General features: G+C 40.2%; 1 protein-coding gene and 2 long non-coding RNA genes across 4 annotated transcripts in view; 2 read left to right on the top strand and 1 right to left on the bottom strand.

Annotated features, from left to right (window-relative positions):
* Positions 1-26,887, top strand: part of cux2b (cut-like homeobox 2b) — a 116,499-nt gene that overhangs the window by 40,977 nt on the left and 48,635 nt on the right. For both annotated transcript variants that reach the window (XM_077522238.1, XM_077522240.1), the window contains exons 2-3: positions 5,549-5,659; positions 7,697-7,744. In XM_077522238.1, the coding sequence (XP_077378364.1) occupies positions 5,549-5,659; positions 7,697-7,744 (159 nt within the window). The remainder of the gene's footprint in view (positions 1-5,548; positions 5,660-7,696; positions 7,745-26,887) is intronic.
* LOC144019386 (uncharacterized) lies at positions 1,965-3,329 on the top strand. The gene is made up of 3 exons (XR_013283655.1): positions 1,965-2,263; positions 2,702-2,932; positions 3,205-3,329. It is a non-coding gene; the product is annotated as an uncharacterized LOC144019386 (long non-coding RNA).
* LOC144019387 (uncharacterized) lies at positions 3,187-4,993 on the bottom strand. Its single transcript, XR_013283656.1, has 3 exons — positions 4,579-4,993; positions 4,125-4,211; positions 3,187-4,043 (listed from the first exon to the last, which is right to left on the bottom strand). It is a non-coding gene; the product is annotated as an uncharacterized LOC144019387 (long non-coding RNA).

Raw genomic sequence — 26,887 nt, 5'->3', positions numbered from 1 at the left:
TTACATTTGGCAAGATTAGTTGGTCTGGGGGCACTTGAATCCAGAGGAGGTTGGCTACTTTCTGAAAGACTCTAATCTTCAGTCAAGCTCATCCCCGATGGGCCGCAAGCTTGGGGAGTAACAAATACATGCACCAGCGTTACGTACTAATAATACAAATAAAGTAACTGCATTCCATTAGTTACAGAAAAAAAAAACATTTAATCAGATTACAGGTACATTTATTAAAAAAATGGAGATTCCCCCCACAGGATTACAACTTCCATGCGGTCAGACAGATGCTATTGTTTATTTGAATTCTGAGTGCAACAAGTGGCTAAATTGTAAATAAACTGACTCCGCTCATTCGGGTTGGGCGGTATTAAGATTTTGACACCGTTTCACCGTCTCCTCATTAGACCGCGGTATACGGTAATATTGTCACATTTTTCCTCTTTAGTTTTCTGGGGTTTACATTTTCTTGGGATTTGGGTGCTCCAATTATTTTTTTTCCCCGTTTTGTAAGCTTTACTTTACCACACAAACAACACAAAACCCCCCAAAATATATATTAGTGACAGTAATTAGTGAACTATCCGGATGTTCGGACTTGTCAATACTGATAGTTTCAACGAATATGACAAACGCTTTTTTATGTTTTTTATTTATTTTTATTTTGTATTTATTTTTTATTTTTTTTAAGCAACATTAAACTGTCCAACAAGTGTAAAACGATGTCAGTCAACATGTTAAAACATCACAGAACTTCCAGTTATTGGCTTTATCGTCCTGAACTCGACCACTTCAGGCTCAATGATCCAGCAATAAAATCATCCTTTAATTCTGACCACTCATGACCATGTGGCTATAATATTGCACAACACTAATGGATAGTTAGGTTGTTAATTGCATTATTGATGGCTGTTGAACTTCAATGTGTATATTTGTGTAAAAAAAAAAAAAAAAAAAATCAGAGTCCAGACATTCTACATGTTGCTTTTTAAATCTTGTATAATTTTGTCTCTTAAAATATGTAAATTATTGGATTGGCAGCAAATTTAGCATGTTGGAAAACATAGCACTATGCTCAATACTACATCAGAAGTTATTTACCAGCAAAAAAAATAAAAAATAAAAATCCACAAAATGGCATCGTACACTGTGCTTGCTTGAGGCCTCAAAAAACTCTCTTGACAAGTTGTAAAAAGTGACAACTTGAGTTAAATGCTGCAGTGATATATAGTAGTGCAGACTGTAGTCCTCCCGGTTTGCTCAATGACTTTTCAGTCCAGGGACTTGAACCAGTAGCCCTTCAATTAACAGCTCTGACCGACAGTCTGCCATCATCCCACGAGGCAGCGGAGGTTCAAGTCTCATCCCGTCCTTTTCTTCCCCTTTTCCTTGTGTGATGATTTATTAAATTGCCTTTTAAGTAAGACTGCAGATTTATTAATTAAAATACAGTCAATTTATTACCCTGGCTTTATATATACATTCAATGTTAATCCCTTACTTCACTTTTCTATTGTACCCAAGCAGTCACAAGAAAAGTTCCTCATCAAGTTATAATGAATTGCAGTCATAAATGAAGAAAAGGCGAACGGACATACAGCTGTCTGTAGTGTTCACTCGATACTCAGTATAGGAGAGTAGACTTTAGAATCCCCCCTTTTTTTTCTTTTCTTTCTTTTTATACTTTACTGAAAGAGCCGGGAATTGGATGAGCGATCGATAATATTGGATTTGCGGCTGGCGTGTGGGGCAGCCGAGTCCAGCATGAATGCAAGGTTCTGATGAAGGGCCTGCTGCACAGACGGCGCTGAATAGTGGATCAGACGCGTTGCCCGGGTGGAGCGCTCATTTCCTATCACACTGACGTGTAAACAAGGAATGTGCGGAGGCAATAATGAAATATCTACTGTATTGCATATCTATCGTAGCTAAAGGGTAAGCTGGTAGAGCAAATGGGAGGGGCTACCGGGTATAGGTCGCTTGCACATGTCGTCACTTCCGCCTCGGATTTCTCGTAGTCGCCATGCTGGGTGGCCTCCATTTACGTAGCGATTCGGTCTAACACGTATCTATCACGTTTGTTTTCTGCGTTTAAAATGGTACATTGTTGCTGCATCGTTGGCTGTTCGAACAAAGCCAAGGGGGAAAATGGTCGGTCTTTTTTCCGAATTCCGAAAATAATTAGGAACCAGGGCCTGGAGACAGAGGAGTGCGGACTCCGGAGGGAAGTCGTTACTTTGGGCTCGTGTGTGCAGCGATCACTTTGTGAGCGGTAAGCTTGTTTACCTTTATTTAATGCATGAGGATTAATAACGTTTCGACCGCCCATATATGGGCAAGTTGCTTATGTTTTGGATTCATGAGCAAGCAAGTTCGGTAGTACAAGCTGGCTAGCGGACGTTAGCCGAAAGCTAACATCGAACATTTTCACCCAAGTAGTGCCAGTGCAAAGTGTTTACTGCTGAAATTGGATTGATTAGTCTTGGGCTTTTAATGCCGATAACATGTTTTTTGGTGGCAAAATGTAAACTTGGAAAAAAAAGAGACAGAAGGGGCTGATGCAAGAAAACAGACCCCCGGGGGTGATGCAAGAAAAGACCCCCGGTAGCCTACACATCATGCTAAAGAACTTATTCACGGCCACCCTACTGCGGTAAAATAACCAGTCTTTCCATATTTTATTTGTTTATATATTTGTTTATTTTAACAGGTCGCCCTGCGCCCGTTTTTCTGTCCAATCATCCCGACTGGGCTCCAACATTAAAGTTGGGTCCCAAGTTACAACATCTATGTCTCAGCCCAGTCGGTGCCAAGATATGAACGTGCACAGGAGAGACAAGCAAAGAAAAGACAACTCGAAGTGGCAGAGATTGTTGCAGTTATGCAGCCAGATGGCTCCAGTAACCTGTACCCTCAAGTACTGCTGACATCATTGACTCTGGTATGCCACTCAGAATTCATTACATGATATATTGTATGCATGAGTGAATGTATGTGTTTGTTTGTGTGTGTACACGCACCTTATATTTTTGAGACATTTGGAAGTGTTTATAGAAATAAGTATTTGCCTGTAGCAATGTTCATACATTAAAACATGCAACAAAATGTGTACATTTCTTTTACACTGACAAAAAAACTATACTACTTTACTATATTAAACCTATTACTGGTACCGTATTTTTTTGTGATTTTTTTCTTTATTTTTTTCTTTAGGGATCTCATGCCACACCGACTTGATTGCCAATGACATGATGGTAACGAAGGCGAGCATCAAAGCATTGGAGGAGGACAACATGCGACTGTTTGTTTGGCGCTAATAAAGGCAGCGTTTATACAAATTCTATTGTTGGGTTTGTTTACAAAGCTATACATAATACAAATGACAGGATTTGACTCAATGTGCAATATGGTCCCTCTTAAAGTAATGGCATAAATCTCTATTATTTCTAAAAGCACAAAAAATGAAGTGAATAATGATTAGATGTAGTAATTTCAGGGTTAAAAATTGAACTGTTAATTAATGTAGTTTATTTTAGCACAGGTGCCTACCATCCTGAGATGACGGTATGATGTAATGTTGATGGGGTACGCAATGACTTTCATTATGCTATGTACAGAGGAAAAAGTTGCTCTCTTTTAAATTTGTTTAATGTAAGACAAGTACCAGTACTGTGTTACAGTTTTCCCAATAATCCTTGTTTCACACTTGTCACAAAACCACTGTCCTTTTGGCAGTCTAGATTGGCACACTTCAAGTGATATCATTTGATTTTACAATCTGCTGCAGCACAAAAAACTACTTTATTCCGCATCTTTGAAGTACATGAGCAAGTGGTAGGTGACAGCGGCTGAGCAGGAACACTGGAAGTCCACTGCTGATCTAGTAAATGCTCTCCCGAGCAGTTCAGGTAAGGAGGGGATTTTGGGGGGAAAAAAACTCTGGCTTTTCCAACTGGCCAAAACGAGCGATCTGGGTGGACTCGCTCAATCACACTTTGTCCACACCACAAAGTCGCAGAAGTCCGTCCAGTTAAACTCATCTGTGCCTGAATCTGAAAATATTACAAACATTGTAATGAAAATATGAAACATAGAATTAAATAAGAAACTACAAAAAGTAAAGCCATACATACCTGGTAATACTATTGGTGTTGTCGTGACAAGTGATGGGAATTGTTGCCATCTGGCACCAGACAGAAATTGGGTGTTGTGACAGCCTCCTTAACCGTGAGATCATAAGAAAAGCTGTCAGTATGCTCAGTAGTTACCATGAACACGTTTTATTGTACTGGAAACTGAAACTAAAAATACGTCCTCTGAGAGTGGTTAACCTTAACCATTTAGAATAAGTTGATTAAGTAACATGTAACTAGTGAAAGGGTAGCATTAAATTTAATTAAGCCACGGGGAGGCTGTGTAGTTACTTTTTATTCTTATACGCTCTGCCATATTTGCCTGTTATAAAATTATTAGAAAAACCACATCAGGTAAAGCCAGCTGTGCATGTAAACACAATGATAACAGGAAGCCTGAGAACAAATCAACATTTTTGTGTGCAGAATTACCAACACCACGTGGTTTACTTACGTGCAACAGCAACCGTTTCTTCTGATGCGATGTTAAAGTTTACACTCTGTATCCACCCGCTTACAAAATATTTGTAAGCCTCCAGGGATTTGTTGGCGTGTTATGGAGCATGTTGTCAACACGAGGTAGGGAAAGATGTCCAGAGATGTCACATTTGGCCAGCAAGCTTTCTCCGTCAAAAAAAAAAATCACCCTTGGTCAGGACGTAATTAGGATCAATCCCGCCACACAGAGACACCTTCTGCCTGTATCGTTGTTTTTGATCTTCCGGTAAATCGTGAAAATACTGCGAAAATTACATCAGGTTGATAAGCTCTACCGTGTAACTCGCGAGTGTACCTTGTGAACCGGCGGACACCCAATATGGCGCCCGAAGGAAAAACTCCCATGATGCATTACGATGTGCAAGCGACCTATTGAAAATCTGCTCACGATCAATATAAAGATTGATGGGTATGAGCTTTTTTTTTATTTATTTTTTTTTATTGGTATTTGAGTTGCGTTAGCATGTTGGTATATTGTGAATTCATTCTTGGTTGTGCTCCGAAACAGTCCTTCAGTTGAGGAGGAAGCTTTATTTCTTGATAAGCGTATTTTGTCAGGTTATTGGGTTTCTACACGTGACTCGACCAACCCTCCCCACTCTTTTTCTGCCCAACCCCTCCCACCCTGGCGCTTGCTCTGTAGTGGTTGCAAGTATATTGATTATTTCAAATACTGATTATCTAAAAGGCCTTGTGCTACAGTAGGCATTGGATTTATTTTGGTTAATTATTTATAGTCCAGGGCTGCCTGTAAGTATTCGTGCTGCTATACGATCATTATTACAATAGTAATATTCACTCTCTTTTCATATTGCATTGCAGATTTATGCACGCTCTTCACTGGGCGAGGGTTGGCGGGCTACATCGCCGTCTCGTTCCACTTTGTTCCGTCTCACCATTGCGCTTGTCTTTTTGTCTGTTTGCAGAGGGAGCTCAACTCTGTGGCGTCTGAGCTGGCGGGTCGACAAGAGGAGAGCGAACATTCTCATAAGCATCTGCTAGAACTGAGCAGGGAGTTCAGGAGAAATGTACCTGAGGTGAGATACACACAAAAAGTAGATGTCAGAGACACCCAGCCCCTTTTGTACAGGGAGCTTTTCTTTTGTAAAAGCTGCATTAATATAGTATATAGTGGCACTTAGCAGTGAGGGTCAAGCCAACCCCTACATCGCCTTCCTATTCCATGGCTACAATCATGTCTTCTACCAGGCAGCACTGACATTTAAACAAAGAACAAAGGATGCTAACATATAACATAAGTTTTTTGTTTACATAGTCCAATCCAGAGTTGCAGTTGTTTTATACATGGGTTTCTACATCACAATGAAAGCTGTGGAAGGTCACTTTAAACATTCACCTCAAACCTGAAACCTGACATTGGAGATGATGTCAGTAAGTTGGTCGCTCTGTTTTTATTGCTTAACTCATTCACTGGCAGCCATTTTCACATTTCGCAATCCCGTTCCCTCCCGGCTGTTTTACTGGATTTTGACTGATTTTGCAAGGCCCACAGAATATTGTGTTCAATTGCTATAAAAGCACGGAACCTATCAAAAGAAAGATTAAAGTCTCTTCTTTCATCAGGAAAAAAAAAAAGTCTGTTTTTATCTGTTTCCGTTTTGCAGCAATTAGCATTAGAAGAGAGCTAAGTTTAATCAGTTTTCACAAATCTATTTAAAATTGTGAATAATTGAGCTTTTTTTCAACATGGCCCTGGTTGATCTCCTTTGCTCTGCTGCCACCTGCTGGCCGTTTGTGTAATAACTACCATTTCTGCAACCGTTCTTCGCAGTTGAGAGGCTGCATCAAAGCCTTCTCTGTATGCTCTAGCATAACCCCCCCCCCCAAAAAACGTGATATATAGTAATATAGTGATCTTTTTTAAATATCGCCAACCCCCCACAATATTGTGATAATTATCGTATCGTGATATTTGGATATCGTTACATCCCTAGTTACCAGTTATAAGTAGTCAACTTGTCTGAATGTGAACATATTTTAGTTGTTCCCTCACCTTTTTCTTTCTCTCTTCTGAATGGCTTTTGATGGTAGAAGGTGGCATTTCATGTCTCCGTCTTTTGCATAAAAACACATCTATGGGGAACCAAAACAAGTCAAGTCAAGTCAAGTCATTTATATAAGCGCTTTCAAACAGGCTCACACCATCCCCCCATCGGTTTGGACAAAAACCAGCAATGCAACGAGACTGTATAATGCAAATTAATTTACAGAGGTGGGCATTCCGTCAATATTGACGGCCATTTTGTTGACGAAATTTCAAAAAATTGACAAACTAAGCATTGACGGAAGGGGTTTTTCAGCTATGATGGATTGATGGTTACAATGCGGTTCGGCTTGAAATATTGACGATGACAAAAAGGTGTCCTGACTGTTGACGATTGTCGAATGGTGGATGCTCAAAATTCATTGACATGCACACCTCTGTTAATTTAAAAATGAGACCAATCAGGAGGAGAAAAAAAAAAAAACACATGCACACAACACATACAGCTAGCAGGTAATAACATGACTCGGCTACGTCATATCCAGTTTCGCTGCTGTGATCGCCCTGCTAGAAAAGTTTTCTAACTCAAAAATCATGAAATACTCGGTTAATATGTATTAATTCGAGGAACCGTTCATTTTGGCGAATATCCTACAATGTTTAATAACAACATATAAAATGTGTCCCAACGTGTTTTTGTTTGTTGTTTTTATATAAATGGACCTTGCAGCCAAATGATGTGGCTCCGCTCAGCCGCATGTCCCTTTTTTCAGCCCAAATGCGCAGCGCTGTAATCTCGTCAGTAAAATACAGGCATTTAAGACGGGATCAGGCTGTCATCACTGGCAGCCCCAATCCCCTTACCTGGGGTAGTGGGAGCTCACACAGTCTGGATCCTGAGCTTTAACGCAAGCTACTGGAAAGCCCCGCTTTTGAAACATGCCTGCTGAAACCCTGTAGCTTTAGCCACAAATACACACTTGCACACTTGCACATGTAGTGAGGTGAAATATAGAGAACAACCAATATACCGTGACACCAAGTCTTGAATTTTTTTTTCTTCACGTAGGAAGTCCGGGAGATGGTGGCACCAGTTCTCAAGAGTTTCCAAGCCCAGGTGAGTCGACTTTTCCATTTTACAAAACAAATATTTAGGTTAAAAAAAAATGTGTTTAAACAGATTATCAATCTCCACTGAATGCCATCATCATCTTCACCAAGACAACTGTGCTCCTATCTAGAGTAGGAATGATTTCATAGATAGGATGGAGGAATCCACGGCATACTTTTCATGTTCCTGCTCATTGGGTGCTCTTATTGACTGATGCCTTTTCTGTCAAAGTGAAGTAGCATCTATCTGCCATTAGATGATCAGATAACTTGCTTCTCATATTTTCTGGCCGAGACAAGCCCTCATTTCCTGTTGTGATGGTGCATTCACTGTGCCCCCTGTCTGACGGTGCCATATTGAAAAAGTCATCTGATACCTACCATGTCTCTGCTCCAGCCATTAAACCAAGGTCATAAATCACATTTGTGTGCCGCGTTATGGTCCGCAAAGCAGACACTTATGGAAATGATACCACAAATATGCTTCCAGTCTTGTTCTACCCTGGAAACTCCAGCTGGTTGCTAAACCTGAGAGCCCCATCACCGAGAACGTTCTGCGCCGATTGTTCGCCTCTCTTGGAAGAGATTATTGGCAGTTTCTTTTTAATTCTTCATAATCGGCTATGTCCAATCAACCAGGTTTCCCTGGCGACAGCTAGGGATGTAACGATAAGGGCAATATCGTGATATCCTGATATTAAAACTGCCACAATATCGTCGTCGTCATGTTCACAATTTTTAAAAGGAACACATCTGTTAAAAAAAAAAAAGTCAGGTTGATTTACATTTCTGCAGTTGTAGCACCATCTAGTGGCTAGTTTATTAGTGCAATTAAATTTTTATTAGGGATGTTTTGGCCTTCTATGTTAAAAATCTATGCTAATTGCCAGATGAAGGGGAACCTAATTTGCTTGTGAAGCGATCAATATGTGCTTGCATTAGCAAGTAAGTGCCTCAATATTGTTATTAGAGATTGTAGGTGGTTTATATGCGTTGCTGTTATGTACAAAAGCACACATGTACTATTTTATTTTTTTTTTTAATATGAGCTCTTTTTTTTTCAATATTGTGATCTTTTTTAAATATCGCCAGCCCCCCCACAATATTGTGATAATTATCGTATCGTGACTTTCATATCGTGATAATATCGTATCGTGCTGTTTGGATATCGTTACATCCCTAGCGACAGCTAACACGTTCAATACTGAACTTTTCGATGTTGGCTGGTTCGCGTGCTAATTCAATTACCACAACTGTAAAGTTGCACAAATATCAGAAGCAGCCTTCCATATCTTTTTTTTTTTTTTTTTTTTTTTGTGCAAACAGGAACCCATAGGATTAATTTAAGCACCATTGATGTCTGACAACTGGGACCCTAGTGATGTTCCATAGTAGATAAAGTAGATGGCTGATAATGAGCCACGATTCCCCCTACGCCAGCCCCCACCCCACCCCTCTCTTTTTTTGTGCTTGTTCGCTGCAGGACTCTTTTCCTACCTTTCTACATCTGTTTAACTCTTTGCAATCCGCGGACGAAAAAGTTCGTCACGTGACACCCGGTGGGCGTCACCCGCAGACGAGAAAGTTCGTCAACTATGTTTTTTGTTTTTTTTAATGAATGGGTGGATGAGAGAGTTTATCAAATGTGAAAATGGAGCTGTTATTTCCATGTATAGTACGTAAATAGCGCACACACACGAGCACGCACGCACATACGAACACGCACGCCCACACACATGCACAAAAATTCCTGTAAATGATCAACATTTTGTAAATAGTTTGTGAAATGTGAAAATATCAGATATGTAAATAAATCCTTATTTTGCTATCAAAAACACATTTTCATATTTTTTTTTCATGTTTTATGGAAGGCAAGGACTGTTGAGATATTTGAGATGTCACTAAACCAAAAAATATTACTGTAAAAGTCACTGTTTTGCAGAAAATGCATCATTTCACAAAAAGCTTCATTTCTCCTTATTTTGCCAGAGATTCTTGAATTATGTCAAATCAAGCCATTTTCAAATGATGATTACTAAAGAACAGAATGAGGTAGAATCATACTTTTTTTTTCTAATGAAAGTGGAGAACCCAATCTTTCAAACAACACCCACCATGTCTATTCAGTCCTAGCACACAATATTCTAATAAGCATTGAAAATGGGTGAAAATATGCGAAAAATCTGGTGGGATTCTGGAGTTACCTTGTCAGAAAATGCGTGGGATTTAAAGAGTTAACTTCCACTGGCTTACATTCTGCTTGTTGACATCGGTGCCATGAGCTTCTCCGCTACCATAATAATATAATCCTCTCCTGTTGTCTGATACACTTTGACCTTCTTGCTAATGTCAAACAGCTTGCAGAGGCTTGTGAACTTTACCCAGCGGTAGTCTGCAACCTCGGCGTAAGCTCGGGGACCTCGACCTGCTGCTGCAGGGGCAGAGTGTGGCGACAGGGTGGAGCTGGATGGGCTTGTTTGGCTCTGCGGTTTGGGACCGACTGCAGCTGCACCGTGCAGGTGGTACAGGACATAAAAGTCCTGGAATGTTTGTGGAAATGGAATCTAGAACTGGGCCCTGGCTTCTACACCCTCTACCCTTCAACACATCCCAGTTGGGAGGCCCAGAAGGAGGCCTCGTGGTATTTGGACCCTCATCATGCCACATCTAAAGGAAAAGTCAACTCCTTTGAAGTGTTTGCGACATGACAGGTTTCGCTCTCTTTTCTTATTCATTTCAGCGTTCCCCACCCACTTTCTCTCTCTCTGCTCTCGTCCAATCTCGCCGTCTAATTATCGCTAACCAGGCGACTGATTAGAAACCCGACCTAGTTTTTCTGCGGAGGAGGAGAAAGGGTTAATCCCAGAGCTGGTGACTGTCATTGGTCGCTTCCCTCCTTTTTCTCCTCTTTTCATTCTGCTATTCTTTCTTTCCCTGGAAGTTTGCTAATGAGGTCCCGTCAGAGCTGAGGAGAGGTGTTAATTTGGCCTTGTGAAGTAGGAAGGAGATTAAGGACAGTGAGGAGCTGAGTTTACGGCTTAAAATACACCGCTGTCCTTATTAATCCACAGGGCCCTCAGAGGCCGGCGTTTTTTGGTTTTATATTGAACACTGTTTTATAATTAAGGTAAGTTTTAATACAAATTTACGGAGAAGAAGGAGTACATGGTGCTTGTCTCTCTAGTGTGAGGCATGTGGGATATGACAGTTACTGTACTTCTCAAATAGCTGATGGCGGGAGAGCGGAGCCTGCTGGACCCCTCCATGTTGACAACTTTCACGCGAGCTGCTGCCGTCGGAATGCACGAAGAGCCGTCTCGCACAAGACTCACCAAGAACATGTGGGCTTCTCAGTGCAATTTACACCTCCCTCTCACTTTAGAGTGTAAACTCCCCTCAGGAAAGATCTTCGTTAGGTGTAGAAACGGAACACTGACACATTTCTTATATGTGGATTTCATTTTTTTTTTTTTTTTTTGCCAACAATGTATGAGCCCCACACAAGTGTTTTTTGGTGCTGTTTGGTTTTCCAATACCAAGCTAAAAACTCCACAAGGTTTTGTTGATCACGATGGTGTATGTCAGACTACCGGATAAATTAATCTGTGCCTTTGATGGGGCAAGGTACCACACTACAAATCTGATTTGGCCCCAGACCCCGCTCGATCGTCACGTGCTGTTGCCAAGACGGTCTAACGCAAGTTGTCGGGGAAGCTGGCCATAAAGAAAAGAAGCAACAGGGAAACGCGCGCTCGTGGTTCTTGCGGAGCCAAACTCCTATGAGATATCTCGGGTACTATTAGTCAATGCAGAACGTAGAACGACGTATGACCTGCCACACAATATCTGGAAAGACAAACAAAATTCTCACTTACGAGACTTTCTGCATTGTGGTCGTGAACAATCCCAAACGACCAATCACTGAGTATTAGGGATGTCACGATAAGGGCAATATCTCGATATCGTTATATTAACTCTTTACAACCCGCAGATGAGAAAACTCGTCACGTGACACCCGGAAGTTGTCACCCGCAGACGAGAAGACTCGTCAGCTATGTTTTTTTTTTTTTTTTAATGAATGGGTGGATGAGACTCTTGGGCAACTTCCCTCTGAGTAGTGAGCCCGTGAAGCACTGCAGTGACGAACTGTGCCCTCTTGATGGCAGTGATGGTCTCTTTACATGAGAAGGACGTGATTTTCCTAGCAAAGAAGAAAAGCGGAGTGTTGTGGACTGGTGGAGGCTGGTGGGTGGGGGAGAAAAGACGAGTGCTAACGGCTAACCGGAGGCCGCTAAAGGCCTTGAAAATGGGTGAAAATTTGTGAAATCTGGTGGGATTCTGGAGTTATCTTGTCAGAAAATGTGTGGGATTTAAAGAGTTAAAACTGCTACAATATCGTCGTCGTCATGTTTACAATATTTAAAAGGAACACATTTGTTAAAAAAAAGTCAGGTTGATTTCCATTTGTGCAGTTGTAGCACCCTCTAGTGGCTAGTTTGTTAGTGCAATTTAATTTTCATGAGGGATGTTTTGGCCTTCTATGTTTAAAATCTATGCTAATTGTCAGATGAAGGGGAACCTAATTTGCTTGCATTAGCAAGTAAGTGCCTCAATATTGGTATTAGAGATTGTAGGTGGTTTATATGCATTGCTGTTATGTACAATATTGTGCTTTTTTTTTTCTTTTTTTTTTTTAGTATGAGCTCTTTTTCTTTTCTTTTTTTACAATAGTGTGATCTTTTTCTAAATATTGCCAACCCCCCACAATATCGTGATAATTATCATATTGTGATGTTTGGATATCGTTACATCCCGACTGAGTATATCACACTACACGGGGCTACGACGTGTCAAGACAACTCAAAAACAGCCACGACAGTGAACGTTTGTCAGCGACACATCTGTCGGGTCATTCTCGAGCTACATTCGTGTCGTCTGACCTCGGCATAAGAAAAACAGCCGTATATGGACCCGTCATTTCAGAAACCTGCTTTACAATGACAGCCCACGTGAAGTAATTTCGAGCTCGCAAAGAGAGTTGTGCAGATGGAGAGTCCGATAAATAGTTTGTAACATGTAATTAGCAGCTCTATTTGTTTCATGCCATTAACCCCTGAAGCTCCGGAATCATTATTGGCCCTCATTATCTACCAGCAAGGTACACTGGAGCTGAGTACACATCAAAAACATCAAAGCACTATTAAAGCTGAGCGACCAGAGGCGGTGGCCGGTGGACACCTGTTGATGCGTCTAACTGTGCCATTTCTTCCCCTGGGGTATGGAGAGGGATGGGGGGGGGGGGTGTTTTTCCGCATTTTGTTGTTGCTTGTCTTCCACGAGAGCCACTTAGTAACTTCACTAAATTACCTGTGTCCATCTTACGGTTGTGGTTAGAAAGACGAAAATTAGGTTAGCCAAACTTTTTTTTTTTTTTTTTTTTTTTGCTATTAGACTTTTTCAGACTATGGTGTGAAAGGACACTGGTCAGCAGTCGTAATCAGTCTTGAATATTTTGTGTAGGTTTGATATTAATAATTGATCAAGAACTATGCCTGTGTGTAACTGTATGTTGATCATTTGTGTCTAAAAACAGTTTAGGTCAAATGTACTGTATGTATCACTTGGTTGTCAGTGTCAGTCAATAAGCTACCTTAATGTTTGTTTTGAAAATGCCGTAAAATTAGTGCAAGAGTCCAGACACACTGTGTGCATATGTGCCATCTGTGTACCTTCGGATTAAAAAAAAATAAATAAAAAATGAAAAATATGTCCATATACAGTGTATAATGTACAATGTGTAATGAAGTATCAGGTTTAGTAGCCTTGTATGATTGTATGAATGCTGGTGAAGTCGGGCTGGACGATTAATTGAAATCTTATCAATTTCGATTTTAGCTTCTCTCGATCTTTAAAATGTAATAATCGAAGAAAAACAATTAATATGCAGAACAATGCAGTGCATTTACAAGTTTCCTATGTTGTGAAAGTACCCTGAATGCACCATGTTGCTTTTAGCAAGCCCGGAGCAATTCAATATGATTCTGCTATCCCGAAGTGTCTTTTAAGCTGTTTAAAGACACCCTAGTTGGAGTTAACTGTAAACCCTAAACACACGACAATAAGATTACACCTACTGTATATTTAAATACAAACTATGCTTCATTTTAAAAACATTGCTAGCTTAGCGCTATTGGTCAAGTGAATGGAGGATCCCATTCAAATGGTAACGGGAAGTTAGCATAGACTTCGAGATTGTCAAATAACGAATATTCATACAAAAATGTTGTGCTAACGCATATCCATGGCTGAGATACCCAAGGCACAAATTAGACTTAATTAGAATTCAATTGCCACTTTCTTCTGTTCTCATTGTAAGCGTGTACACCATGGATTGCAGTCGACACTGCCCCCAAGAGGCCAAAATGCGCAGGAACACCCAGTTTTTGTTTTCAATTGCTATTTTAATTTTAGTATACAGTAATCTTATTTTACTTTCTTAGTTATGTAATTCCCCGCTGTCCTTTTAAGTCATATTTAAAGCTGAGTTTTCAAGGATGCACAGATTATTCCTTTCCTCAAATTTCAAGGATACAAATATCCTAGTACTTTTTTTTTTTTTTTTGTCATACCACATTTCGACATAATATAGCACAAAATACAACCCCTGAGGTCCCAGGTTAGCCTATTAAGTCCCCAGACTTGTGAAAATAACATAAGATAAATAAAATAAATATGATATGAGGGTAATATAATGCTTAAGTTTGGAAAAAGAAGAACGGAAATGCAAGTGGCTTTAATTTAATATATTTACAAGGTTATGTTATGCTAGAGTGCTAGACAAAAAGAATAGTGTTTAAGAATAAAGCGTCCAACATGAAGGGGTGAATGGGCGTAAGGCTATGATCATAGTTTTGACTAGTTGAGTTTTAGTAGTTGAAAAAACATTACCGTATTTTCCGCACTATAAGGCGCACCTAAAAGCCTTCAATTTTTTCAAAAGCTGACCATGCGCCTTATATATGGATCAATGTTGAGCAACAGGTCTCGCTGTCAAGACGCTATCGGTGACCCTGCACGATCGGTGACGCGCATGCGCAGAAGATCCCGCCATCTTGGATCGCTAACTAATACTAATACTTTACCTCAGAGAAAATAATAAAACAGCTGTTTAGTCATTTTGGGAGTGAATGGAGTTGTCAGAAAGCTGGTTTGTAATCTATTAATAAAGTTTGACTGACCTATCTGACTGTTTTGTTGACATTCCCTTTAGCGCAGCACCATCTAATGGATGCATAACGTAACCCCAGCCTCTACCGTAGCGCCGTATATGTGGAAAAAGTTTTCAAATATGTCTTTCATTGAAGGTGCGCCTTATAATGCAGTGCGCCTTATATATGGAAAAAGTTTTCAGATATGTCATTCATTGAAGGTGCGCCTTATAATGCGGAAAATACGCAGTTTCAATCAATAAATAATCGTTTTATTAATCGTGATTTCAGTCTCAATCAAAATAATCGTGATTATTATTTTTCTCATTTTTCTCGTCAAACCCTATGGTGAATCATTATCACAAATGTCACGACATTGCTGTCCAAGGATCAGAATAATAATCGGGGGATTATTATTGCCCCTTAAACATGGAAATAACAATGCTGTGATTTTGAAAAAATTATAATTTGTGACCCGTTTTCATTATGCTTGGGGTTGGTTATGCTGCAAAATGCCGATGCCATCGGCTTTAAAAAAAAAAAAAAAAACAGCCAGTTTTCATTTCAAAAGGTATAGTGGGTGTGTGTGTTTGAGTTTTAGGCATGTAATGGCCTGATGATCAGGTCAGGGTGTACACCTGGGAAATGCTGCGGCTTCCCCATGACCCGGACCAGGATGAGCAGTGTAGGAAATGGATGGCTGATGGATGATTCCCGTTATGGAAAGTGCAGATTATTGACCTGACCTGAGTCTTGATGTCGGAAAGTGTTTCAGAGAACGGCCGTTGCATTGCCCCGAGCTTGCCCCACCGTGCGGAGCGGCGCGCTGAGCTAGACAAACACCATCTTTGATCATCCATCGAGAGATGAACATTTCGTCCTTCTTTTTTTGATTAATTCCTGAAGGAAATGATAATCCCTTCTTGAATGTATGAATACGTTATGAACGGTGGAATGAATCCAAGTGCGGAGGAATGATAATTAATTACAGCGCTATGATAAAAGGCTGTGGGTGTTATGACGCAAGCTTCCGCCGTGTCATTACGAGAGGCTCCGTAATTACCTTTCTGTACAAGCCGGCGCTCCTGGCGATGCTGGCGGTGAGAGTGGCGCTCACTGAGCGAGTCCAACGGTCATAAAGCTTTTTCCGTGCCTAATTGTCTGATGGGGGGGGGCTCTATGGCACTTTCATAGATGAGGGACTGCGCCGTTAGGTAAAACGCTTGGCGACGCACCAGCTTTTCCAGCTCAATGAAGACAGATCTTCATTATGGGCTAAACATTGCGCTTATTAGCTTCAGATTGCTCAAGTGGATGGCTAACTTGGGAAGGCGGGGTCGGAATGCGCGAGCATCAAAATCCATTTCAAAGCGGACGTTTCGCTGGATTCATCAGCATTTTAATGCCATATTTTTGCGCCACTAAACCACATCCTTGCCTTAATGCCCCTTTTATGTTTTTTTTTATGCATATCATATCATATCCTTATAAGGGCCATTTCCGCCACCTCTCCCATTCCTCTCTCAGGCGAAGACGGGTATGCTTCATACTGGGCTGACCAAGTAGAGCCAATGCTTGTGTCTTGACCGACTGTCTCGCGCTCGATGAGCAGCGAGCCACTTCCAGGTTCTTCAGCTCATTACGTAATCAAAGCACGCTCAGGCACCCCAGCCGATTGTGGGCAACATAATGGGCTCCTGGGCCATGTAAACCACCGTCTCTCCGCTTCAGCTTTATCATGAGCGCCCTCTTCGTAGTGTGGACGATGGAGAGGGAGAGAGCAGAGGAGGTTAATTGGACTTTAGGTAATACCTTCCTTGAGCCGTTTACATCTTCTCCAGAGGGTGAATGTCTTCATCTGTTATTAACTTGTACTGAAAGCTTAATGTTTCTTTCAGTTGTATTTATTCAAGAGATTGTAGCTAAACAAATATACATGCATGCAGTTAATGACTGAGAAGCTACACAGACACTTGCACGTACAGTCGTTGTCGCCAAAAGATTTGACAATCTGTCAATGCCTTGGTTACTTTCCTATTGAAGAATATCAATCCATTTATTTTCTCCAACACTTGTCCTCATTAGGCTAGTAGTGGGTGAGTTGTAGTCTTTCCCAACTGACTTAGGGCGATGGGCAGCGTGCACCCTGGACTGGTTGCCAGTCAGTCGCAGAGCACATACAAACGACCATTTATGCTCACATTCACACCTATTGGCAATTTTCAGTTTTCAATTAACTCATTTACTCCCAATAACGTATAAATACGTTTTTTTAATGTTCTAAGTGTCCCAAAGACGTATTTATACGTTTTTGTTATTTTTTTATTTTTTATGCTAGAGCATACAGAAGGCTTTGATGCAGCCTCTCAACTGCAAAGAACGGTTTGCCCGAAATGGTAGTTATTACACAAACGGCCAGCAGGTGGCAGCAGAGCAAAGGAGATCGACCAGGGCCATGTAGAAAAAAAGCTCAATTACTTACAATTTGAAATAGATTTGTGAAAACTGATGAAACTTAGCTCCCTTCTAATGCTAATTGCTGCAAAACGGAAACAGATAGAAACATGCTTTTTTTTCCTGATGAAAGAAGACTTTAATCTTTCTTTTGATAGATTCCATGCTTTTATAGCAATATAACACAATATTCTGTAGGCCTTGCAAAATCAGTCAAAATCCAGTAAAACAGCCGGGAGCGAACGGGATTGCGAAATGTGAAAATGGCGGCGAGTGAATGAGTTAATTAAATGCAATTTTTTGGAATTCGGAAGGAAAATCACAGGGGGAAAACCTAACTATTATTTAATTGTTATAATTAGGGATGTTCGATACCACTTTTTTTCAGACCGATACCGATACTCAGACCCTCAGTACTCACCGATACCGATACCAACTGCCTATACCAGTAGTACATTTTGACAAATAAAAAAAATCCACTAAAAGATATTTTTAAACAAATATATTTCCTATAATTTTGACAAAAAAAAAAAAACAGCACAGTCACTCTTCAATAGTCTTAACGCTCCAAATAAAACACAAAAATGCTGTTTTAGTTTAAGATTCACAATTTTGAAGTATTTCCAAACCGGTGAAGTTTTGGTGAAAAACTGCTGCAAGCTATAGCGCCACTTACAGGCAAGGAGGACTCACTTAATGTCTTCCCCCTCTGCCATCGGTCGCTTGTACTCGTCTGCGTCACGAGTACTCGAGTACTTGAAAAAAGGCTGGTATCGGTCCGATACCGATACCTGGTATCGGTACTCGCCCATCCCTACTAATTATTTTTCACTTTACAAGAGCGTCTCACGGGCCGTTTGACACGTCTGATGTAAACCAACACATTTGAGAAAAAGCCTTTCATTCATTTTTTTTTTTTGCTACAGATAAAGGACAACCCCAAAATGTAATGGCTTCATTCCCAGCCAATGCAGCACTAGTGGCAGTTGTGTGAAAATCAGATGACGCCAACGTTTTGTGTCATCCATCTGGCAGACTGATGCCAGTCATTTTTCACCTTCAGAATGGGCCTGATATGTCGTAGTTTATTATTTCAGATTGGCCTTTTTTTTTTTTCTTTTTTTTTTTCTTTTTTTTTTTTAACCTGTGGTGTCTGATTGTTGTCATTTGGATGGAGGTGGGGGTTGTGCTAGGATTTCTCAACCTTTACATCAGCTTTCCCAGTATTGTCTTATCCCCCCCCCCCATCTGCAGAGCTGTGATCTGATGGTGTGCGCGCGCGCATTTGTTTTCCTGTCCTGAGCGATGCCCCGTCGAAGCGTCCCAGTTTGGCGTGTTCATCATTACGGACGCATGTTTCGAGCCAGGTAAAGAAGAGTGGGGGTGTGTACCGTAAGGCAAACAATATTCTTTTTGCCTTTGAAAGATGAGTTAAAATGCTCAAAAGCGGCTGGCACTGTGGATTTTTTTGTTTTTTTTTATAACGCCTGGCAGTCAAAGAGTTAATGTTCTAAGTGTCCCAAAGACGTATTTATACGTTTTTTTTGTTTTTGTTTTTTATGCTAGAGCATACAGAAGGCTTTGATGCAGCCTCTCAACTGCAAAGAACGGTTGCAGAAATGGTAGTTATTACACAAACGGCCAGCAGGTGGCAGCAGAGCAAAGGAGATCAACCAGGGCCATGTAGAAAAAAAGCTCAATTACTTACAATTTTGAATAGATTTGTGAAAACTGATGAAACTTAGCTCTCTTCTAATGCTAATTGCTGCAAAACGGAAACAGATAGAAACATAGCCAGGTAAAGAAGAGTGGGGGTGTGTACCGTGGTATAAATAGGCATTTGGCTCTCAAGCCATGTGGAATTGATGAGTTTCAGCACTTTGTGCTCCGCAGTGCCAGGTTTAATTTCGACCGTCCTGACAGCACAAACCTCAGAGCCCGGAGACGTCACGCCTGACTGCCACTGCTGTGCAAATGTTAGCCGTGTTTGAGGACGGACGCACGCACGGCGCCGGCCGCCGATTGGCTCTCGGATTTGTTTTACATCTGCTTCCCTAAAGCCCCTGTCACCTTAAGAGACATGCAATCACGTCCCGCTTTCTGACCTCTCACCAAACACCTGCAGACATCAGACAGGAACTAATCTCAGAGGCGCTTTCGAGACGAGACGGAGCTCACCTCCGTCTACCGTTAGTCGACTGCTCGCTACGAGCCGCGGGAGAGTCGCCATCCGTGCAAGCGGCACTCGTCACTCGCGCTGTTCCTCACTTTCCACTGCTGGCAAGAGCGCAGTCAAATTACCCACTAAAAATGTGTGAAATCGGTGGCTGGGTGCCGGCGAAAGACATGCCAGAAGAAATAAACGTCAGCGCTCCTAAAATCAGGAAAAAACTCATGCGAGGAGGATGAGACGGGAGAGCTGATTGGTCAATTCTCCAGCGCTGTTGTCTGATTTCAAAGTAGAATACAGTGCTACCTCTACTTCTAATTAATTGGTTCTGGAAGAAAGTTCTTAAGTTGAAAATTTTGTAAGTAGAGACGCATTTTCCATGTAAATGCCCTAATCCGTTCCAAGCCTCCCAAAATTCGGGCATAAATGTATTATAAAGCATAAAAATGCATCAAAACATGTAACAAATACATGTTACAATTAGATTATTGCACATTAAATGAGAGTTGTGCATAATGTAAAAAACAAAGAAAAGAGTAAAGAATAAAAATGATGGTCATTTACCTTTTTAACTGCTGTCCTCGTCCTTTTTTTGCCCTCTTTGGTTCATGTTCTCTCTCAGACGTGTTTTATTTTTTTTGCCTGGTGTTTTGTAAAGAACTGAGCCAAGGATGTTTTTTTTTTTTTTTTTTCTTTTTTTTTCGAAAATGTCCAAGGCAAACATCATCTTAGTGAACAAACGGCCGACTGGTGAACACTTTTTTTGGGTGATTCTTTTAAACAAATACCAAAAGTTCATGGAAACTTCCGGTATGGCGAGGCATCTTTTTCCAAAAAAGGTCCGTCTCGTCGCAATTAAAAACTTACTGTGCCTTCATCTTTTTTTTTTTTTTTTTTTTTTATTATTTTTTATTTTATTTTTTTTATTGTATTTATTTTATTTTTTATTTTTTGTGCCTTCATCAATCACCAATTGTTTGAATTTTTGCACAAATTCGTCGGCCGTTAGTTAATACATTTACGGAAAAACTATCGGAACACCTCATGGGCCGCGGGATGAATGATGAGGATGCTGTATAGACACCAATCTATTATCTAGGCTCATAGATACCTATGGTAAGTAATAGCCATAGCTGAAAGTATGTTGAGTTCGGTAATGTATTTTTCCCTTTCGTATCTAGAAATTTCTTTCGTAACAAGAGGCAATATTTTCCCGTTGAGGCGTAACTCGAAAATTTCGTATGAAGAGACGTTCGTAAGTAGAGGTACCACTGTACAAAGAATTTTGGTGCTGAAGTCAGAGGATACGTAGTCCCTCATGCAGGGACGTAATTGGCGCCGTTCATCCAGCCGTAACCCGGGACTACTTCATTCTTGGCTATGAAGTTTTTCATTGTAGTGAAATCGAAACATGCTAATTAAATATCCAAACTTTCCGAAGAAAGCTCTCATAAAAATACCTGAAATTGTAATTTAGACTTCAATAGAGCGACTTTAAAGCAAATCTATTGTCTTTCATTGAGACTTGCAATTTTTTTTTTTTTTTTTTTTTTTCTGCTGAGCTGCAGTATGTGGTTATGATTGATCTGGTAATTAAAAATATGCAGCGAGTGAAATTAACTGCCCGCTTTCTCTTTCTTTTTGTTTTAGAAAACAGTCTGCTATTTTTCTCCTCTTTCCAGGATAGATAATTTAATTGTGCACATCTGTGTTTTTGCACCACATTCATCGGCCTCATTATTTTTCCATTTTCATCTTTCTTGTGGGTGATCGATGAATTGATAAAACGATGGAGCCTGTCTTAAATAATGCAAGGCAAAAAGTTACACTCGCTCCTGGCTAAGTCTCTGAACTTTTGTTCTTCTTTCAAATTGTATTTATTAGGCCGTGAAGGCAGGTCTTGCATCTTACATACGGCAGTAATTGTCAGATTTTGCTGTTCGCCCTGCAAAAAAAAAAAGAAAAAAAAAGATGCAGCTTCTCCCGTCTGTGAGTCTATGCTCTATGGGGAGGATGCTTGTCAAGGCTAATATCCTAAATAATAAAGAAACTGTGAATTCAAGTAAAGACAGCTTGAAATAGGCCAGCCTACCTAGGGAACATTTTGCTTGAAGAGATAGCGGCTCCAAATGTCACGCGCGCCAACATTAAGGGACGATTGTTTATAATTTGACCTGACAGTTTGGGTCTCTTCTAATATGGGATTAACTACAATATCTAATTAACACGCGCCGCCATTATAACAAGATGCCGCAAGAGCGAGAAAAAAAACTCACTGAAGTTTTACATTCTCTTTAAATCCTCTTGTTTTTTATTCTCGTTTTACACCGGACATATGATGCCCTAAATCACACCCGACCCTTTTAAGATCTAACGCCACTGATCAGAGTATGCTTTGCTTTTTAGTCACAAATGCGAGTGCCCACCGCTGAGCTCTGTTTTTATCAGAGCCATAAAGTGGCCACGGTGGCCTGAGGAGAGTGTTAAACACGTCCTCAATTAAAGCAGGAACTTTACATCTGTGCTCGTTGAAGTCCCTGTAATTGGGTCTCGCCGGATTTGGCGGGAGGACTGTGGCTCTGAATCGAAAGGGCCCAGTTCGGAAGAGGGAGTGGTGGGCACCCTGCAAGCTTAAAGGCGTCGAGTTGTGTGGATGCTAACAGTTAGCAGGAAGGTGCAAAGGTCAGCCGCAGCCAAACAGGACAATGAGGAGATAACAACATTGAATCTTGCTACAAAGTGCTTTGGGTCTATTAGTCTATTTGAACTGAGTCAAATGCCTTTTTTAGCATAGGTCGCGGGCCACTGAAAAATGGACGGCGGGCCGCACATGGCCCCCGGGCCGTAGTTTGGACACCACTGAGCTAAAGTGCTAATCTTTAAATGAGATGTTTCAATCGTAAATGGTCATATAAAAATGCTATTGTAAAGTTATTTTGGGCCAAATTGTCACAAAGAGCAGCTTTAAATTGTTTTCAAATTGGTATTTTGTCTGTTTTTTTTCACACTCTTGTTTTGATTCTCACCAATACATCAAACTGTATTCATTTTTTGGATAATAGGTATTTATGACTTTTATTAAAATAACAATGCTGGATTTTTCTTCAATCTTCAGTCCTCCTTGAGCTTTGCGCGTGCGCGTGTACGCAAGAATTTGTGAGCATGTGTCTCCCACTGGGTGACATATGAAGGACATCTGAAGGTGCGATGAGCTCCAGCGACGGGCTTGTTTTATTACATCTAATATTGAGACCAATCTCTGCCCATTCACCTGAAGGACAGGCAGCAATTCCCTAACTAAATCAGCCGGCGACGGCGGCAAGCATGCGCACAAAACCGCACCATCCCCAAAGGCGGTCACGCATTCATGTGTACTTTTTTGGCCTCTTCTCTCATACGCGCATCCGCCGTATGTGCAGTAGCGTGTTGGCCAACCACGATGTTTTTTTTTGCCCTAAAATTGCTAATGCGTTGGGTTTCGGGCCGCGATGCATTGTTCCTGGATGAACGTTCTTTCCATGCCTCGTAAATGAAATGTCGTTTGTTATTTTTTTTTTTTTTTTCCCCGGCTTTCTACAGCGGATGTTCTAACGAGGTAAAGCCTTTAAATAGCACAGGGGCTAACGCTGCAGAACCATGACATCCCATGTGAGACGTGGTTCAAACCACAGTGGCTGCAGCAGTGCGTCAGGTTTCTTTATTTATAACCCTCGCGGAATTGTCCTACACTCCGTGCATATGGTGGGTTATGTAACCGCCGGCAGCCAATAGATAAAGTCAGATCCTATATATAAAGTGTGCTGAAAAATTGTTTCTAAAGCCGCGTTGTATTGATTTAATAAAAAAAAAAAAGTGTTCTTCATGAGCTTGGCAGCATTGCATTTCTTAAAATAAAAAAAAGAGGAAATTTGCCAGTGAGTCTTACGTCGTTTCGATTATCAAATTTATCGATAATCATTTTTGATCATGATTAATTATTTTGATACCTTTTAGAATGTAACATTGTCCACATATTTTACGATTTCTGTGGTCCTCCATGTAGCTGGACTGTTTATATTTGTGTTGAATCAAAATTAACACTTGCTTTTACTTTGGAGAACAATTAACATTTTTTTTGGCCCATTTTCCACCATGTTACGGACCAAATCAGTAACTAAATCATAATTGTTTCTATTTTTAAATGAAGAGACATGGAAATTAAAAGGTGTTTTTTAAAATCCAATTATCAACAAAATTGACAAATTAATTGATGATTAAAATCATCAGTTTTAGTGCTAGTCTATATGTACAAGTATATGTACCGTATTTTCCACATTATAAGGCGCACCTTCAATGAATGACATATTTGAAAACTTTTTCCATATATAAGGCGCTACAGTAGAGGCTGGGGTTACGTTATGCATCCATTAGATGGTGCTGCGCTAAAGGGAATGTCAACAAAACAGTCAGATAGGTCAGTCAAACTTTATTAATAGATCTTTCTGACAACTCCATTCACTCCCAAAATGAATAAACAGCAATTTTATTATTTTCTCTGAGGTAAAGTATTAGCATTAGCTAGCGATCCAAGATGGCGGGATCTTCTGCGCGTGCGCGTCACCGATCGTGCAGGGTCACCGATAGCGTCTTGACAGCGAGACCTGTTGCGGCTCAATATTGATCCATATATAAGGCGCACTGGATTATAAGGCGCGTGGTTAGCTTTTGAAAAAATTGAAGGCTTTTAGGTGCGTCTTATAGTGCAGAAAATAAGGTATATAGTGTGCATGTGTGTAAATATATGTGTACAGTATTATGTACTATATATATACTATAAACTTCCTGAATCTCAACGTTTGAGGGCCGGAGTCCTGCAGTTTTGAGATGTTTCTGTCCTTCAACAGACCTGATTCCTATAATTAGCTAATCAGCAAGCTCTGCAGAAGCCTGATGATGATGATGATCTTGATCTTTAGAATCAGGTGCATTGGAGTACAGAAACATCTAAAACATGCAGGACTCCTGCACTCGAGGTCCAGGATTGAGGAAGCCAGGTATACACCTACATGTTAAAATGCAAGTGTTTTGTGAGGAAAAAACGTTTTCTAAATCAAATCTTTTGATTTATTTCCAACAACACAACTAGAAATTTTGAATTTCATACAAAAGACAAAGAAAATGTTCTATATTATCGGTCACATAGCATAATTGCCCAAGTCATTGAATACTGAAATATGACTTAGGCAATTATGCTATGTGGCTGTTAACTCATTTACTCACAATAACGTATAAATCCGTTTTTTTTATGTTCTAAGTGTCCCAAAGACGTATTTATACATTTTGTTTTGTTTTTTTTTTGGGGGGGGGGGGGTTATGCTCGAGCATACAGAAGGCTTTGATGCAGCCTCTCAACTGCAAAGAACGGTTGCAGAAATGGTAGTTATTACACAAACGGCCAGCAGGTGGCAGCAGAGCAAAGGAGATCAACCAGGGACATCTAGAAAAAAAAAGCGAAATTACTTACAATTTTAAATAGATTTGTGAAAACTGATCAAACTTAGCTCTGTTCTAATGCTCATTGCTGCAAAATGGAAACAGATAGAAACATGTTTTTTTTCCTGATGAAAGAAGATACTTTAATCTTTCTTTTGATAGGTTCCATGCTTTTATAGCAATAGAACACAATATTCTGTGGGCCTTGCAAAATCAGTCAAAATCCAGTAAAACAGCCGGCAGCAAACGGGATTGCTTCTGTGAAAATGGCTGGGAGTGAATGAGTTAATATGGTATATAAATAGATTTCTGTATACTCGTACTAGATAGTGAGACTAGGGGGAAGAAAAAAAACATTTGACATACAGTACAAGCGGATCCTTTTAATGATTGATAATCTGAGCTCTCCGGAGCTACACTTAAGTCTCGTACCGCATGCTTGTCTTCCGTAACGGGAAGCGTGATGGCAATTCTAACTCCCCTTAAATTGGTGGCCTGATTCCAAATTGTACAACCTTGTATCGTATTTCCTTAACAGAATGCATTCAGCCATAACTGGAATTGAAATAGCCCTCGCATCTGTCACTTTGCATAGTCGCCATGAAGGGCTGGTCGTTACAATCATGCCAGCAAATGCCTGGCAGCAGAGGTCAATCAGTGTACATTAACCAAACAGAGCTCATTTGTTTTACAGCCTTAGTGGCGTGTTGGCAGCAGCGTACATCAGCTTCAGGCTGGCATCCAGCGGGCATGGAAGGCCTCCCAGCAGACTGCATATCGAGATGGGACTTGGCCAGACCTCGAAGAGAGGGATAAGGAGACTCACTATGGGGTGTCCCCGTGTCCCTTCCTTCGTTTTCCTCACGCTGAACTGAAATGTACTCCAGCCCTTTAAAAAAAAAAAAAAAAAAAAAAAGGTTTAATGCACATCTGCTTCAAAGTTCCGAGATTCTGAGTTGGAAATTTTGTGCAGGCGATTTTATATGTGCTCCCTGTTCTTGCGTGGGTTTTCTTTGGGTAGTCTGGCTTCCAGCCACATTACAACAGTATGCATTTTTGATAACAAGCGTGCTCGGTTATTTGAAAAATCAAAATCAGGGGTGTCCAAACTTTTTCATTTGAGGGCCACATACAGAAACTCAGAAGGACGCAAGGGCCACATCATGTTATGAAGAGAAATTGTGTTTAGTCCTAAAAAATTGTACAAATAATTTATTTGTGGTTTTGCATATTTACAAAAATGCTACAGTATATAAACCAATTTATTTGTAATATAGCAGTTGGCTTATTATAGTTTTGGAATTTTTCATTTTGTTTTTTATTTGAGTTTTGCTTTTTTAAATTTAGTTAGTTTTAATTAGTTTTCAGGTTCTGTTAGTTTTAGTTCTTTAATAAATGCTTAGTTAATTAGTTTCAGTATTAGTTTATTTATTTATTTATTTATTTATTTATTTATTTATTTATTTATTTTTTATTTTTAATGTGTATTACTTGTGCGCAATATCTAAAAAACACCATTGGCGCAACGTCATTATTCCGGTTTATATCAAAATTAATCTACTAAAAATCACATTTGAAATCATCCCCAAAGCCTCATGCATTAAATTACCAAAGACTAAAACGAAGGACATTTTTTTTCATAGTTTTATTTTAGTTAGCTTTGTATTGAATTTTAGTTATTGGAACTGAACTGGGAACCCTCAATTAAAAGATAATAGACTGTCTTTTGCTCCAAAAATGATGTCGGTAGATTGAAGTGAATACACACACTCAGACGATCCTTCTCACTCACCTGGCCTTAAAAAAAATTGGATGAGGTCCCATTTCGCTGCACCCTGACCTGTCA

Source organism: Festucalex cinctus, chromosome 5 (genome assembly GCF_051991245.1).
Source record: "Festucalex cinctus isolate MCC-2025b chromosome 5, RoL_Fcin_1.0, whole genome shotgun sequence".
Classification (NCBI taxonomy): Eukaryota; Metazoa; Chordata; class Actinopteri; order Syngnathiformes; family Syngnathidae; genus Festucalex; species Festucalex cinctus.
The sequence above is the reverse complement of the archived record's forward strand: the minus strand, read 5'-3'. Positions and strand labels throughout refer to the sequence as shown.